We start from the raw sequence: 17,077 nt of genomic DNA on the forward strand, positions 1-17,077 counted from the left end.
CCAGGGCTTGGTGAGTGAAGAGGACATTTGACAGGTGTCCATCAGCTCATATAGGAGGAAAGAAGTTCTTTTTGTTAAGGTATTCTACAACTGAATCTACACAAATATTAAAGAATAGTGGCAGCACCTAAAATTATGAACTATTTCAGTTGAATGAGTCTGACATTTCAGTGATTCTATAAAATGTCATTTACTGGAGGCAATCTCCGAGAAGTAGAAGTTATTACTTGTTATTTTTTTAAGAATGGTGGAAGAAATATTGAAAGACAAGAAATGACTTTTCTTAACTAATTTCTGCCACCTTTTCTCACATCCAACAAGGCTTGAATTATAATATTTTATTTTATTATATCTATCTATCTATCTATTACATTTATTTATTTATTATGTTTATATACCTCCTATCTCTCTGTATTGGTTATACAATCCTATCTTCTTATTTGTAAAGATGAAGATAATGATGGTGAGGATGATATTAAAAAAAACCCAAATCTATGCTATTGAATTTCAAGAATTTGCAATATGATTTAGAGGTTGAGTTATACATTCATACGTTTTCCTATACCATCTTAATTAATTTCTATCATCGTATGATTACCACATCTCCAAGATGCAATGGTTAAAGACACATTGAATTTGTACAGAAGAATCAAGCACATGATTTGCATCTTTTTTTTTTTACAGCTGTCAAGAATCCATATTTTTGTAATAGGTTGGCTTGCTCTCCATCTGTAATCTTTTTGATCTTTCATCACTGTTTTTGCTGCAAGGACATGCTTTGAATGTTGATATTTGTTTTTGTTTTTTTTTTAATAAATCCATATGGTGAACAGAACATCCCCCAGGCCCCTTTCAAAGGTATTTTACAGTGGCTATCTTCCCTGATTTAAAAAGAAAAAAATAGAAAGAATATCGGGTAGAATATGAAAAGCTGCCCAATAATAATCAAAACAGGCTTATTTGGGCCAGCCCTGATTACTCCATAAGCCTAATTAGATCATTACACATCAAAGAAGTCTCATTGGTTTTCCAAGCCAAGAATTTTTCTGGAAATTAAAATGCAATCAAATACTTTGCAGTTGCCAAATTAGCCTGTGAATTTGGTTGGTATAAAAATTGCAGCACATCCCACATGAATGATCCAGAATGGACCCATCCCCTGCTGACCCTTCAACTTACACAAACACAGTTGAACCCAAAATTTCTCTTAAGTGACACATCTGTGAAGTGAGCTTTGCCCCATTTTACGACTTCACTTGCTTCAGTTGTTAAATGAACCACTGGCAATTGATAAGTCATTAACTCAGTGGTTCAGTGAATTTAGCATCCCCATTGACTTTGAATTTTGATTGTGGGAATGCTGCAAAGATTGTCACTGTGAAAAATGTCACTTTTTCCAGTGCCATTGTATCTTTGAACATTCACTAAATGATTTTTTTTTAAGTCGAGGACAGCCCGTAGTGCCAAATTGACACCAATCTCCTCAAGAAACTAGTGCACTAAACCCTCATCATTATGAGAAGACGCCTTTGCCAAACAATGATGGGATTTTTTAGCCTCCCCATTCATCCCAGCCCTGCCTTCCCCAGTGTTGTGAGAGCCAATATGTGTGCAAGCGATAGTGAGGTGCATGAGCAGGGTTGGGTTGTGTACACAATGTATCCGCAGAATCTAAATTCCGTTATGATTTCAAGCGACTCAAAGCATGTCCACTTCTTTCCAGTGTTGTGAAAGTGGCAAGACTCGAATGTTTTCGGCAATTCTTCCTCAGTCCACATTCTTCAAAATACCCACTTGTGAGTGTGGGAAACCTAAGCCACACTTATCAAACCAGTAGTGTTTTTGTCTGCACTTTTCTGCGCCGATCACGTCATTTTCTAGGGAGATCCTCAACAGGAATCACCACTTAGCTCTGCTTAATCTTTCCATGTTGGTTTGATGGTTGATCTGAGACTTCTATATGCAAAGACCAAAAAGGGCCGTGGTCTTCTCATAGGGATGAGTTTGTAGCCAGGAGACCGCAAGGATTGTATAGCTCAGTGGTTCTCAACCTGTCGGTCGGGACCCCATTTGGGGTCGAACGACCATTTCACGGGGGTCACCAAACAATGCAGTCCATCATTTTTCCCCCTTTTCCTTAGCTGTGCTACTCCCTTTTATTCTATTGGCTTTTGAAAGCCAATAGAAGAGACTCTCTTGAATAGAGTCTAATTCTATTGGCTTTCAAAAGACAATAGGAATTGTCCAGGCTGTCTCTGCCCTGCTGAGCCCACCAAAAGTCCCATTCTGCAAACGGTGCTGCAAGTTGTCTGCAGCGAAGGCGAGCTGTCTGGAAGCTTCCACCCCTCCCTGCTGAGCAACTACTAAAAATGTAAGTAAAAGAAGGCCAGGGGTGGGAGGCCGGCGGGCGCAGGGAGGGTTGCTGGCGTGTGTGGGGCCCAGCGGGTGCCTTACCTCCTTTGGGCTGGGCCAGTTGGTGGCCCAGCCGGTGGTCGGCCTGCACCATCTCTGCCGCTTGGCAGCTACGCCTCAGCCGGTGCAGGGGGCGGCACCATGCATGCGCGACACTCCCAGGCAGGGAAAGTCCTCGACTTATGACCGGTTGGGTAGTCCTCGACTTACGACCAGTTGGGTAGTCCTCAACTTACGACCGGTTGGGGTCACGGTATTAAAAAGGTTGAGAACCACTGGTCTAGCTGCTGTTGTGGAAGAATTAGCTAACTCTATGTTGTTGGTCAGAGGACACGGGAGTATCAGATTCCTATATTCTTCAGGACAGCTTCTTTCTTGTTCTCCCATGATGTGTTGACTATATAATTAGTCTACCTTTGAATTTGTAAATAGAATAAATGGTTTCCTATTTGCCATAGTGGCGAATATCTGTAGCTTGGGGATGGGATGAGAGTGGAACTTTGTTCTCCAAGCTTGTGGGTTGGTTTCCAAATCTTTCGTTACCAGGCTAAGTAATATCTTCAGTGGAGATTTGGGGATGTCTCCGTTGGTGTTCTTCTACTTCTACCTTCTTTGTGTGGTCCATGGGTCTTGTGATGGGAGGTGAGGATCTTGTGAGGGATCAGGTGTGGGTCATGTCAGGTGAAGGTCTTGTGAGGGATCAGGTGTGGGTCATGTCAGGTGAAGGTCTTGTGATGCGTCTTGTGATGGGTCTTGTTTCATACTTGCTGATTGAGAAGAAAATTGTGATGGGCTTTTTAACATTTTGTGCCATACGCTAAATTAATAAATAAACACGATCATAATGAGAGCAACGGTGGTGTCCTATCCTAGAGAAACGAAGCTTAGTTAAGACAAGATTCATATTTATGAGGAGTAAGTTGCAACAACATACATCTTTCCAGAACTGCATGATATAAGGGTATCTCACTTCAATTCAGTTGCAGTTCTAAATCCAACACAGGATTCCTGGCTTTCTTGGATCCGTCCTTGAAAGAGATCAAAGCAGCCAGGGAAAGTTACGACTGCAAAGATGGATAAATATACCAAGGTTTAATGCCTAATTTGTTGTACCTAGCATTTATACGGTGGTTAAGAAGTAATAGTACTCAGAGACCTGGGATTTTAGTAACTTTATCTCCTAAGGAAATTGTTGGAAGGAGAGTAAGGGGGGAGGGCTGGAAACAGCTATGCTTCTCACAGCTGCAGCTCAAGGGAGCTATTGAGAGAGCTAATTTATTGGAGCTTAATAGATTAAAAGTCCAAATTGAGTCTCATGAAATAAACCTCATCAAATTCTAATCTGCATAATTTCACCATAAGCAGCAAGGGGAAATGTTTGTAATTTATGTTTCAGCAGCTGCCAATCATGTGTTAAAACGAAACCACTCCATTCATTTAACAAAAGAATTTAGTTTCTTTCTTTCTTTTTTTTTGCAGAGGTTTACCAAATTTGCTTTTGTCTACCTTTCTTTCTCCTCAGAAAAAAGAAATAGGGGAAAATGTTTTTCTAATTTGTGCTTGTTTTTAACAGTAACCTTTCCGTTCACACCAAAATCCATCTCAGTAATATGACGGAACAGTATTACAAAGATAGAGGGAGAATGGAATGGAAAATAGAATAGGATAAAATAGGGTAGGGTAGGGTAGAATAGAGTAGAGTGGAATGGAATAGAATATGGAATGGAATGAATAGAATGGAATAGAATGGAATGGAATGGAATAGAGAATAGAATGCAGAATAGAGTAGAATAGAATAGAATAGAATAGAATAGAATAGAATAGAATAGAATAGAATAGAATAGAATAGAATAGAATCAGGTCATGGTCTGGATTTTACCTGTCTTTTAGAAGCTCAGGAAAAAAGTTCTTCAGGTTCCATGCTAGAATAAATTTGGTGAAAATTTTCCAAAGTACCAAATAAAGGGTACCAAATAAACGGCACAAGGGTCCTAACCCAAAGTGATTATATCTGCTCACCAACGCAACACTGATTTTTGGCGAACTGGAAAATAACAAAATAAAGCTTTTTTTTTTTTTCCCCTCTCCCTCCTTTGCCTCAAAATCAGATGTAACATACCTTCCAGCACCTTCTTCCTGAGCTGGTGGATATATTTAATCAGCAAGATGGTCTTGTTTTACTTCCCAATTTGCATTTCCGCAAAACATTCCACAGGGTGCGCTTTAACATGTTTGAGACTTGCGTGCCCAAGAAGGACAATTGCAAAGGAGATGATTTGCGTGCAGAAGATTTCATTGGATCAATGAAACAAAGACAGCCAAGTCTCAGTTTCATTGCTAGTAGCGTGGACATTTTGCATTGGGTGAACTATTTCATCCCTAACCTCTGTCTGAATATGAAAAACAACACAATTGCCAGCATAGTGTGTACACCTACTTAAACAGGGCATTGGGTAAAACCAGTAATATTGTGGGAGTTTATGCAGAGAGTAAGGAAAGATCAGGCTGACAGACTGGGTCCATGGAGGCCTTCCTCTTCAGCCATCCAGCCCATAATGATTACCGTTATTCCTGTGCCAGTTGCTTTGAGGGCATCTGTGGCCTGGCTCCTTTGTTCAGCAATCCTGGAAATATTGATTTTTGTAGAAATCTGCCTGTGCAACTCTCCTAACTCCTTTTGGCTAACTTTCTTGAAACTAGTTGAGTTTGACACGGAGTTAATAAACACCTGGCCTAGGCAGGAAGCACCAAATTCACCTTGAAGTTTGCTTTCCTGACTTACTTGATATATTCATTTATTTGCCAGATTTCAAGGCTGTGTCAGTCTTCTAAGCAGTTTACAGTTGGTACAATAAATCAACTGTGATAGAGTAACAGCCAATAGGTATTGAACCACCCAATTAACGATCAGTATCCCAAATAGTCACAAGTTAATACGGCATCTCTCGTAAAAAAAATCTCATCAGATAATCTATCCCAAATGCCATCACGACAATGACATTCATTTGCTCGAGCTTAGAAAAGCTTAGTAGAAAAGCCATGTTGTAACTAAAGTGACTAACGTAGAATCCAGCCTCTTTAAAATGATAGTTAGTTAGAAATTTTAGGAAGGGCACCTGGAGAAGCGTGAGTGCACAACAAATCGAGAGATATTTGTGGAGAAAGAAGAGGAAAAAATCTGGAAATAATAAAAAAAAAATGGTGGGGATAAAAGCATTCCCAAAGCATCAGACTTATTTCTGGATGTTTTCTGAAGACGATGAATGATCTAGAGTAAATATATGGGTCTATTTGTGTTGTTGTGTTGATGTTTCAATTCATTTTATTGCTAGCTGGGTTAATACGACACTTTTTTTGCATCTTTAAATATCATTCCAACAACTGTGCAATTGCCGTTTTCCATAGCAGGTAAATTTACCAATGCTTTACCTGTTATTGCTTTAATTTCTGCAGTTCCCTGATTCCCTTACTAAATTGTTTTCATCAACTGGGCCCATCAGTTAAAGAAATAATTTTAAACAGAGACAATGAGAAGATTAGTGCATCCTTTTGATGGGAGCAGAGAGGATTATAGGAACAGCATCTGAGAAGTTAGATTTTCAGAAAAGAGTGGGAAGGAAATGATGGATGGATTGAGATTTTTGTCAGACAGGTGTTTGAAAATTAGGGAGAACCTGGATCAACTTTTGAATATACTTTAGGCACGCATTAAGCTCTATAAAAAGGCAAATGTTTTTAAATTGTGCTCTCTTTTTCAGTTTTTGATCACAGTGTCTGAGCCAAAACTGCTGAATCTCCTAAATATTGTAGCACTTGTTAAACTAAATGTGTTTCAGCAATTTTCGGCAGTCAGTTCTCAGCCTTTGAATTAACTTTTATAAAGAGAGAGGTGAGATCCGACAGTATTGAGGCTCAGATCAGACAGATCTAAGCTTAACATACTGTTTAAAAATTGAATTGCAACCATCTGTATTAACGGGGTTTTAAGAGTTGAAAAATGCAGAATGATGGTGTAGTTTTGAAATTTCAGCAGCTTGGCACGTCCATTAATGTTTTCTCTAATATTTAAAATTATGGATGCCGATCCAGACAGGAAATACGATCATTATATTCTGGGACTCACCAAAAGTAAATGGACAGAGCTTTGAGTGTAGCTACCATCTTATCTTTTTGTGTGTCATTCCCTCTAGATAGCCCTGCCAAGAGCAGTTGTGTTTGGGAAAAGGAAATATGGACATTATGGTAGAATGTCAGAAGCAGGAAGATCTTTAGCATAGAATTTAGAATAGAATAGATAGAATAACAGAGTTGGAAGGGACTTTGGAGGTCTTCTAGCCCAACCCCCTGATCAGGAAGGTGACCCTATACCATTTCAGACAAATGGTTGTCCAATCTGTTCTTAAAAACATCCAGAGTTGGAGCATTCACAACTTCTGGAGGCAACTTCTGTTCCATTGGTTAATTGTCCTCACTGTCAGGAAATTTCTTCTTAGCTCCAGCTTGCTTCTCTCCTTGATGAGTTTCCATCCGTTGCTTCTTTTCTTGCCTCCAAATCCTTTGGAGAATCGCTTGACCCCTTGTTCTTTGTGGCAACCCCTGAGATATTGGAATACTGCTGTCATGTTTCCCCTTCACCCTTCTCTTCATTAAACTAGACTTTGTTGAACACAGCCTGTATGATTAAGCATGTTAAAGAGTGGCCACTTTTTTGAACCACCAGGAATTCTTTTCATTCATTAGGGATAGAAGATCACGTGAAGTGTTAATACCACTTTTTGATGCCGTGGAATACAGTGTGCTCCTTCCTTCCTTCCTTCCTTCCTTCCTTCCTTCCTTCCTTCCTTCCTTCCTTCCTTCCTTCCTTCCTTCCTTCCTTCCTTCCCTTCAGGTGTTTTGGGAAATAGATTGACTCCCTCTTATTTATGGCAACCTCTCACATATGGGAACACTGCTTTCATGTCACCCATAGTCCTTCTCTTCACTAAACTAGACATACCCAATTTCTGCAACCATTCTTCAAATGCTTTAGCCTCCAGTCCCCTGATCATCTTTGTCGCTCTTCTCTGCCCTCTTTCCAGAGTCTCAACATTTTTTTTATATTGTGTGGCCAAAAAAGAGAAAGAAAGAAAGAAAGAAAGAAAGAAAGAAAGAAAGAAAGAAAGAAAGAAAGAAAGAAAGAAAGAAAGAAAGAAAGAAAGAAAGAAAGAAGCAGAAGGGAGGGAAGGAGGGAGGAAGGAAGGAAGGAAGGATCATAAATCGAAGGAAGGAAGGAAGGAAGGAAGGAAGGAAGGAAGGAAGGAAGGAAGGAAGGAAGGAAGGAAGGAAGGAAGGTCTTGTGGAACAGAAGAAAACCTTTCCACACCCCAGGCAGCTTTTACATCTCATGACTGAGCGTGTTTCTGACGCTGTAATGAAATATTGTTTTCCTAATATTCTGTGACCTGAATTTCTTCTTGCTTTATGGGAGCAAATCAGTATTTCCTCTAGTCAGCATTTGATGATGGATGTCAAAATACAGGCCATGTATAATGCATATCTAGCATTAGCGATTTAAGGTGTTTACCTGTCAAGTCAAAGAAATTCAAAAACTTCACGTTCGCTGAATTCACCCAGCTGTCACTTGCAGTTTTTCATAATTTCAAATGAAAGTTGTGATAAAACAGTTTATGTTTCCTTGACTTTTCCTTTTTTTTTTTTTTTGAAGGAAGAAACAGACAGCATCTAAAATTTATGCTGCAAGCTGAAAGGCAGGCAACAAAGAGAATTGTCTGAAAATTGAAAAAAAGCACCTTTCTGGCTTTCTTTGACCTCCCGCTTTTTTTTTTTTTTTTTTTTTTTTTAGAAAAGTTGAAACAATCCTATTTAGCAATTATGCACCTCTTTGTATAAAACAGCAATTTTGTAAAGAAAAGATTCCCAGAGAGTAATCTGTAAACTTATAAATGTGGCACAGTGTGATGGAATTTGCTTCTTCCGAACCCAATTAAAATGATTAGCTCTAGACAAAAGGCATGTGCTTATAGTGAAATAATAAGAAAATACATGTAACCAATAGGAGACAATATTTGGGCCTCAGGGCTGAACACTGATTGTGTCACCTAGTTTGGTAATGAAACGTCTGTAAGAAAACCACAAAGAGCACCGAAGACCCCACCGTCTTTTTTCTCCTTTTTTCTTTTTCTTTCTGTTTTGTTTTTTCTTTTCCTCCTTCTCCTCGCAGTCCCTCGCAGTCCCTTCTAGCACTGATGATGTTAGCTAGTTTGGTAATGTAACATCTGTAAGAAAACTACCAGAGAGTACCAAGGACCCCATAGTCTGTCTTTCTTCTTCTTCTTCTTCTTCTTCTTCTTCTTCTTCTTCTTCTTCTTCTTCTTCTTCTTCTTCTTCTTCTTCTTCTTCTTCTTCTTCTTCTTCTTCTTCTTCTTCTTCTTCTTCTTCTTCTTCTTCCTTCTTCTTCTTCTTCTTCTTCTTCTTCTTCTTCTTCTTCTTCTTCTTCTTCTTCTTCTTCTTCTTCTTCTTCTTCTTCTTCTCCTCCTCCTCCTCCTCCTCCTCCTCCTCCTCCTCCTCCTCCTCCTCCTCCTCCTCCTCCTCCTTCTCACAAACCTCACTCCTTTCTAGCACTGATGCTGTTAGCTAGTTTAGTATTGAAACTGTAAGAAAACCAAAGACCCCACTCCTGTATTTGTGTAAAGTTTCTTTTGTATCATAGACACCTCCATAGTGACATTCTTTTAGTAACCTTGTAGAATACCTTGTAGAATACAATGTCACTTGACCTAGTCAAATACACCTATGGGATAATTAGCCCAACTGGCATCCTTTTTGGGGTTCCCTTGATTTAGCCCAAAACAGGATTAAATTAACTTCCCAGTCAACTAACTTTGTGTAACGCAAACTCCTTACTAATGACTATTTCTGATAATCATGATTTATACAATATTTAAATGGCACAGAGAGCAACTAGCTGGGCGGGAAGCTAGTTTAACCCTAGATAGTAGCACTTGACCAATCCTGGCTTATCTTACATAGCTAAGTGAGGTCAGACATAGTTAATCCAAAATTGTAGATTATCTTTAGACATAGAAGAAGCATCCTGGAAAAAAACAAGACAATTCCTTCCAATGTGGAAGTCGAGGCACAGCACCTTTTTAAAGATTGTTGTTGTTGTTAATTGCGAAGTCGTGTCCGACCCATCGCGACCCCATGGACAACGTTCCTCCAGGTCTTCCTGATTGCACATACCATGTTTCCCTGAAAATAAGACCAGGTCTTATACTATTTTTTGCTCCAAAAAGATACCTTAAGTCTTATTTTGGGGGAAATACGGTATTAAATGCATCCATCTGGCTGACGATCTTAGCTGGGGCTTATTTTGGGGGTGGGGCTTATATTAGGAGCATCCTGAAAAGTCACTCTAGGATTTATTTTTCGGTTGGGACTTGTTTTCGGACTACTGCTACCCGATACAAAAAATACACATTTGTTAGCATTTATTTCCTTGGAAACATTAGAGGTTATATGGGGCACGGGGATCCGAGTTGGCCGCAAATGGTTCAGATTCATCCTTATCCCAAATATTCCAGACCAGGGTAGGCAACCTTGTCTCTTTTATGACTGGTGGACTTCAACTCCCAGAATTCCTGAGCCAGACTGGCTCAGCTTGGAAACCTCTCCCTTTCCCCTCAGCATGGCTGGCTCAGGAATTCTGGGAGTTGAAGTCCACAAGTCATAAAAGAGCCAAGGTTGCCTACTCCTGGTCTAGACCTTCTTCTTATTTCTTCTCATCCACAGGCCCACTAAGGACCATTTCAGTACGGATTCTTCCTAGTCTAATCTTGTTGTAATTAGAGTTACGAGTCATAGTATAGAATCTCAGCTTCTCTTTACTCTTGTCCCTACAGGGTTTTCGCCACCTGGAATGGACAGGTCATCACCTGACAAGAGTCCAGTGCACGGCCTTCTCCGTCAGCCCTCCATTACGACGGGAATCGATATCCCTATTATTACTGAGTTAGGTAAGCTCTCTTGGGACCTTTCTACCTGTTTTTCCCAGCCTAAAGAGTGCTGCATTTAAGTAAAGATGTAATAGGGTTTTCTCCTGAAAGTTGTACAGTATGTGTGCGCATACCAACATCCATGTAGAACAAGCTCACCGACATACACACCAATGAGGTAGTTCAGGGGTGTCAAACTGCCGGCCCACGGGCCAGTTGTGCCACGTGGAGGCCACGCCCACCCCATCTACACAAAGGCAAAAAAATATTGCAATATATTGTGATATGCCATGTGTGACCCCCGTTTCGGTGTTCTTTAAGCATGGGAACCAACCGGATGACTCTGGACCAGTTGTTCTCTCTCAGTGCAACAACACAACTGGTGTATGTGATCTTTAAAGAGATGGACTAAGAATAAGGAGATCAAAGTTCTAGTGTTCCTTGAGGCATGGAAGAGAACTGGAAGAGTTGGGCCAGTCATACACTGTCCTGGAAGTCAAAAGAGTCTATCTCCCTCTAGCTCAGTGGTTCTCAACCTGTGGGTCGGGACCCCATTTGGGGTCGAACGACCATTTCACGGGGGTCGCCAAAGAAGGCTGTCCGCAATTTTTTCCCCCTTTTCTTTGGCCACGCCCCTGGCACCTGGTGATATATAAGTGGTTGGGGGTCACCACAACATGGGGAACTGTATTATGGGGTCGCGGCATTAGAAAGGTTGAGAACTACTGCTCTAGATCAGATGGGATAGTCCATAGCCTTCATGAAGAAACTTTCTTCCTGCAGTGGATTGATAATAATAATACACATGCATACATACAGAGGTGCACACACATACACACAATGATTAAGCCAGTTCTTTTTTTAAAGATCTATCTTAATTTTACTTCTTTTACTGGGTAATAATCTACGGTTATGACCCAGGTCATGTAGGCAGTTGCAGGCACCCATGAAGTCTTTCACGGCACTGCTATCCTGTGACAGATGGCCCTACAATGACCGGCGAAGCTTCACCCCAAACTTTCCCAAAAGCAGCCACCCCAGTGTCCCACAAACTAGATCCAATAGTCGCCAGAGCCAATTCACAAGGCCAGGAGGAAGTTTGTAGCCTGTAAACAAGGTTCAAAGTCCACAAGGCCAGTTCCACAGTTCACAAACAAGGTTCAGAGTGCACAGGGCAGAAACACGATCTGAAATCAAAGAAGGAGAGTTCACAGAGGCTGGGGAAGTGTGTGCCAAAGCAAAGAATTGTTCCCGATGAAGGCACCCTCTCCTGGTCTCTGGTTAAATCCGTCCAAGCCAGGTGTTTCTTGTGAGAAGGGATGGGGAGGCCTCCTCACCAACAACCTCACAGACCTCCTTTGAGCTTGCCTCCGCTCTACTCTCCTTGCCTTCGGATGCGAGTCGATTGCTAAGCATTCCGAATTTTGATCATGTGACCCTGGGGATGCTGCAACAGTCATTAAATGTGAAAAATGGTCCTAAGTTTTTTTAGTGCCGTGGTAACTTTGAACGGTCGCTAAATGAACGGTCAAGGACTTCTGGGAAACATCTCAAATAATACTGAGTCGGGCCACTGAGGAGTTCCTACTCTTGACATCTGCACCTTTCGCAAAGACAAACAAATATTCTTTTTTCCCCCAAAGACAGATTCCACCTACACTTTAATTTAGTTCTCAGCAACATGTCAACATTCAAGGCGCAGAACTTTCTGCCCAGGTGCTGTGTTTCTTCTTTATGTTAGGGCGTGTAAAAAGATATCAGATATTAGAGCCAGGTACGTTGTCCTTTTCTTTTCAGTGAATGATTCCAACGTCCAGTTCCTGGATCAAGATGATGATGATGACCCAGATACCGAACTGTATCTAACCCAGCCTTTTGCGTGCGGGACCGCCTTTGCGGTTAGTGTCCTGGATTCCCTCATGAGTGCGGTAAGCACCCATCTTTTCTATGTTCTGTGTATCGTAAGAATAAGACTGCAGTTTTGACTCTAGGTCTACGCTCACTCTAGGGAGAGACTAAAAGGTGCTTTCCCAAAAGGTCAACTGGAATTTCTTGGGTTTTTTTTTTCCTGGAAATGTTTCACGACTTATCCAAGAAGCTTCTGACTGAACAATGGGAATAGAAGGATAGATAAATAGATAGATAGATAGATAGATAGATAGATAGATAGATAGATAGATAGATAAGATAGATGATAGATACTAGAGAGATTATTCAGACATATAAAGATAGATGGATAGATAGATAAGATAGATAGATAGATAGATAGATAGATAGATAGATAGATAGATAGATACCAGAGAAATTATACAGACATATAAAGATAGATATATAGATATAGATATAGATGATATAGATATAGATGATATAGATCAGACATGTCAAACACAAGGCCCGCGAAGTGGTTTCATGTGGCCCGCGAAACCATCCTGGAAACAGTGAAGGAATGGCCCCCTCTGCCTTGGCCCTGGCCCAGGCCAGCTGGGAGCCAATGTACAATTTTGTGGTGGCCCTCTATGATGAAATGCATTCAGTCTTAGCTCCATAACCCCCCCCCCGCATGGCCTGAGAGGAACAGTGAGGCTCCTCCAATGGACCATGTCTTGGCACTTGCCCTGGTCCCACCTCCTTCTGCCAGAGACCCTCAGATCTATCTCACTGACCACGCCCACCCAGTAGGCCACACCCACTCCATCCACACCCACCCAGTAGGCCACACCCACCCTGGCCACACCCACCCGGCTCCCTGAGGGCAACCGCAATGCTGATGCGGCCCTCAATGAAATTGAGTTTGACACCCCTGATATAGATATAGATGATATAGATATATACATTAACTTGAACAGCCCTTTCTCAGCAAAGGAGGAGGAGGGATATGACATCCTTTCAGCAGTCCCAAGAAGGTTCTTCTCCTCCTTCACACTCTGATCCAGCTGAACCTAAGGGCAATCCATGGAAACTAATCAGGGAGAGAAGCAACCTAGTTACTAAGGAGAAACTTCCTGACAGTGAGGACAATTAACCAGGGGAACAGCTTTTGCCCTCCAGAAGTTGTGGGCGCTCCATCACTGGAGGTTTTCAAGTAGAGACTGGACAGCCACCTGTCTGAAATGGTATAGGGTCTTCTGCTTGAGCAGGAGGTTAGACTAGAAGACCTCCAAGGTCCCTTCCAGCTCTATTCTGATTGAATGTGAGAAGCGTGAATCACGAACATCTGAAATGAGAGGTTTAGGAATAACTGAACTTGAGCGAGCTGGAATGGATAAGCGTAGCTCTCCTGTTTGTTGGTTTATTCAATTTCTACGGCTGCCCAAGTCAACCAATTGGCTGAATTATATATTCAAGGCATGAGATTATACAGAGGAAGAGTGCAGCCATATGCTCAAAAAGAATATTGTTATCATATTTATTGAATGCAGATACAGGGGGGAGGGCATGGAGAAGTGCCACTGCAAATTGAAAAAAAAAAAGAAAAATGTTAAGCAAAAAAGGCTGCAATGGATGATTGCAGGGTAAATATTAGAAAAATGAAAAACCTGACGCATAGATGGTTTGAATTGGGTAAAAGTCAAGAGAGTTTTGTAAAGAGGATTTCTTGTTTATTGCTAACACCTCCTTCCAGCCACATGTGATCACCAGATGTGCAACATTGGAATCAAACTGACTACGTAATGGGAAACAGGAGATTAAGGAGTGCAATCCAGTCAGGCCTGCAAAGTTGCAGGTGCAGACAATGGAATGGACTGTGAATTATTGGTGTCAAATATGTGGGTTAAACTTAGAAAATTGAGAACAGAGTCCCATGTGCCAACAAGATTTAACCTCAAGGACCTAACAGTCAGAATTTCAGATCAATGTAAGGAACAGATACAGTATATATATTTGTTTTCTGAGGTTTTCACGGGTGTTTGTATGTAGGTCTTTGGTTATTCGGGTTTTCTCCCGCGTCAAATTGGAAGTGTCTTGGCAACGTTTCAACGAAGTCCCATTCGTCATCTTCAGGCTGGTGTTTTCAGCTTCGTGCTTCTATATATATAAAAGAGAAGCCCAGAAGTCATGGGATGAAGTCGAAGTCATGAAATCAAAACAGTCAAAAAAACAAAAGGAAAAAAAGCTTCCTCGGATGTCAAAGAGAAAAAAGAAGAAGCTGTGGGAATGCCCAGTGAAAGACAAAGGGTTCAGATCCAACAAAAAGGGCAAATACAAGGGATGAATTCAGGCTTCAAAGACCAACCTGGAAAACACAAAGACGCCAGTTATCAAGAATGTCAAACAGATAAAACATTGTGAAGAAAACCAGGATTTTCTTTAAAGGAGATCAGAGAAATCGTAAGAAAATCTCAACAGTGTTTTTTTCATGAGGCAACTGGATATTATTTTCCTCTTTGAAGACGTTTGACTTCTCATCCAAGAAGCTTCTTCAGCTCTGGCTGGATGGTGGGGAGGGGCAAGATCATCCAGTCAGAGATGAAGAAGCTTCTTGGATGAGAAGTCAAAAGTCTTCAAAGCGAAGAGAAAAAAAAGTCCAGTTGCCTCGTGAAAAAGCACCTCTGGGACCACCATGACCTGGATGATGGAGAACCTCCATAGACATAAGAAAAACTACAGTTAACATGGGCTACTCAGGTAATCATGGATGTAAGCTAAAAGAGGGAAGTAAGGATGAAGTAAGATGGAAAGACTGTCCTGAAATCCTTTATGATGGCTTTACAGAATGACAGAAATTTTGCCAAGAAAAAATGAGGCACCATAGATAATAGACCTGTTGAAATCTCCGGATAAAATGGGCATGTATTCAAATTAGATAGATAGATAGACAGACAAACAGAGAGACAGACAGATAGATATTGAAAGACAGACAGATAGATCGATATGCATATAAATAGACAGACAGATAGACAGATAAAAATAGATAGATAGATAGATAGATAGATAGATAGATAGATAGATAGATAGATAGGCAGGCAAGAAGACGGATGGACGGACAGACAGATAAAGATAGATAGATAGATAGATAAATAGATAGATAGATAGATAGATAGATAGATAGATAGATAGATAGATAGATAGATAGATAGATAGATAGACAGAGAGAGAGAGAGACAAGTAGGTAGGTAAGCAGGCAGACAGACAGACAGACAGACAGATAGATAGACAGATAAAGATAGACAGATAAAGATAGACAGACAGACAGACTGACAGACCAACCAGATAGGAAAATAGCAGGGATAGGTGAAATAATGTTTAAAGCAGGAGGAGAGAATTAAAATTCCAACTGCTCTATATCAACAATTATTGAGCAACATTGTGCGATCTAGAAATTGGAAAAGAGGATGGAATATTCCTATGGAAGATACCATAAAAGGTGCAAATTGTTGAACTATAAATTACTTCACAAGCAAGGTTTTGCTTAAGAACTAATTCCAGGCCAGAAGGACATAAGTTCAGACAATGAAAAGAGCAAAATGTTATAAGGAACACAGAAAGTTATTTTTGCTTTATTGACTGATCAAAGCCATTGATTATATAAATTAGAATATAAAATGCATTAAGACTAATATGATATTATGATTATACTCCTGAGGAGCAAAGACACTGTTCAAAAATGGAGCCTTGACTTAACAGTAAAGAAAAAGCTATTTAAAAACTGGATCTTGAAAACAGTATTTTATAACAGACGGAGACAAAAATGCACTTTGTCCTCATTTCCATTTAATGTATATATAATAAGAATATCATAAAAATGCAGAGTGGAGAGAGATAAAATGTGGTGTCAAAACTGGGGTGGGGGAGGCTGAAGCACTCTTAAAGCTTTGCAGATATGCATATTCTTAATAAAAAATAAAGTAAGACAAGCTCATTTGAAAGTGAAAAACATAAAGTGAAAAATTAAGAACTCATTTTAGGCCAGAAGGTAAAATATTGAAATAATGTCAGTCGTTGTTATAATCAACACACAATGAATGGTGAAGAAGTGAAAGTGTAGTCAATTTTTATTTTTCTAGATTGAAAAACATCTATAGATGGACAGCAAGGTGAAGAAGGAAGTAGATTTGTCCTACAGAAGAATGGAATAAAAAATCTAGCCAAGAATATATGTGTGAAGGATAATTCTATGAAAATGAACATCAGAACAATTAGGGACCTTGGAGTCCTAGTGGACAATCACTAGCCAGCTGTGTGCATAATCATTATATCCAATCCTGTATAAACAGAGGCATAGAATCAAACTCACATGAAGTATTAGTACCACTTTATAAAACCCCAGTGAGGCCACACCTGGAATACTGCAGCCAATTTTGGTCACCATACTACAAAAACGGCGTTGAGACCTTGGAAAAAGTACAGAGGAGAGCAACTAAAATGATCCAAGGCTTGGAGACTAAAACATAGGAAGAACGGCTGCAGGACTTGGATTTGGCTAGTCTAGCGAAAAGAAGGATTAGGAGGGACATGATAGCAGGATTCCAGTATTTGAGGGGCTGCCACCAAGAAGAGGGGAGTCAATCTGTTCTCCAAAGCACCTGGAGGCAGGACAAGAATCAACAGATGGAAACTACTCAAGGAGAGAAGCAACCTGGAATTAAGGAGAAACTGCCTAACAGTGAGGACAATTAACCAGTGGAACAGAAGTTGCCTCCAGAAATCTTGGGCACTCCATCACTGGAGGT

The 17,077-nt window shown here is 40.5% G+C and overlaps 1 protein-coding gene across 6 annotated transcripts in view; it reads left to right on the plus strand.

The window, feature by feature from the left end:
* Positions 1-17,077, plus strand: part of LOC120310651 (calcium-activated potassium channel subunit alpha-1) — a 251,828-nt gene that overhangs the window by 219,939 nt on the left and 14,812 nt on the right. For all 6 annotated transcript variants that reach the window (XM_039349289.1, XM_039349290.1, XM_039349293.1 and 3 more), the window contains 2 exons: positions 10,314-10,427; positions 12,204-12,334. In XM_039349289.1, the coding sequence (XP_039205223.1) occupies positions 10,314-10,427; positions 12,204-12,334 (245 nt within the window). The remainder of the gene's footprint in view (positions 1-10,313; positions 10,428-12,203; positions 12,335-17,077) is intronic.

The sequence above is a fragment of the Crotalus tigris genome, unplaced genomic scaffold (genome assembly GCF_016545835.1).
Source record: "Crotalus tigris isolate CLP2741 ecotype Arizona unplaced genomic scaffold, ASM1654583v1 scf7180000018252.723642, whole genome shotgun sequence".
NCBI classification, from domain to species: Eukaryota; Metazoa; Chordata; class Lepidosauria; order Squamata; family Viperidae; genus Crotalus; species Crotalus tigris.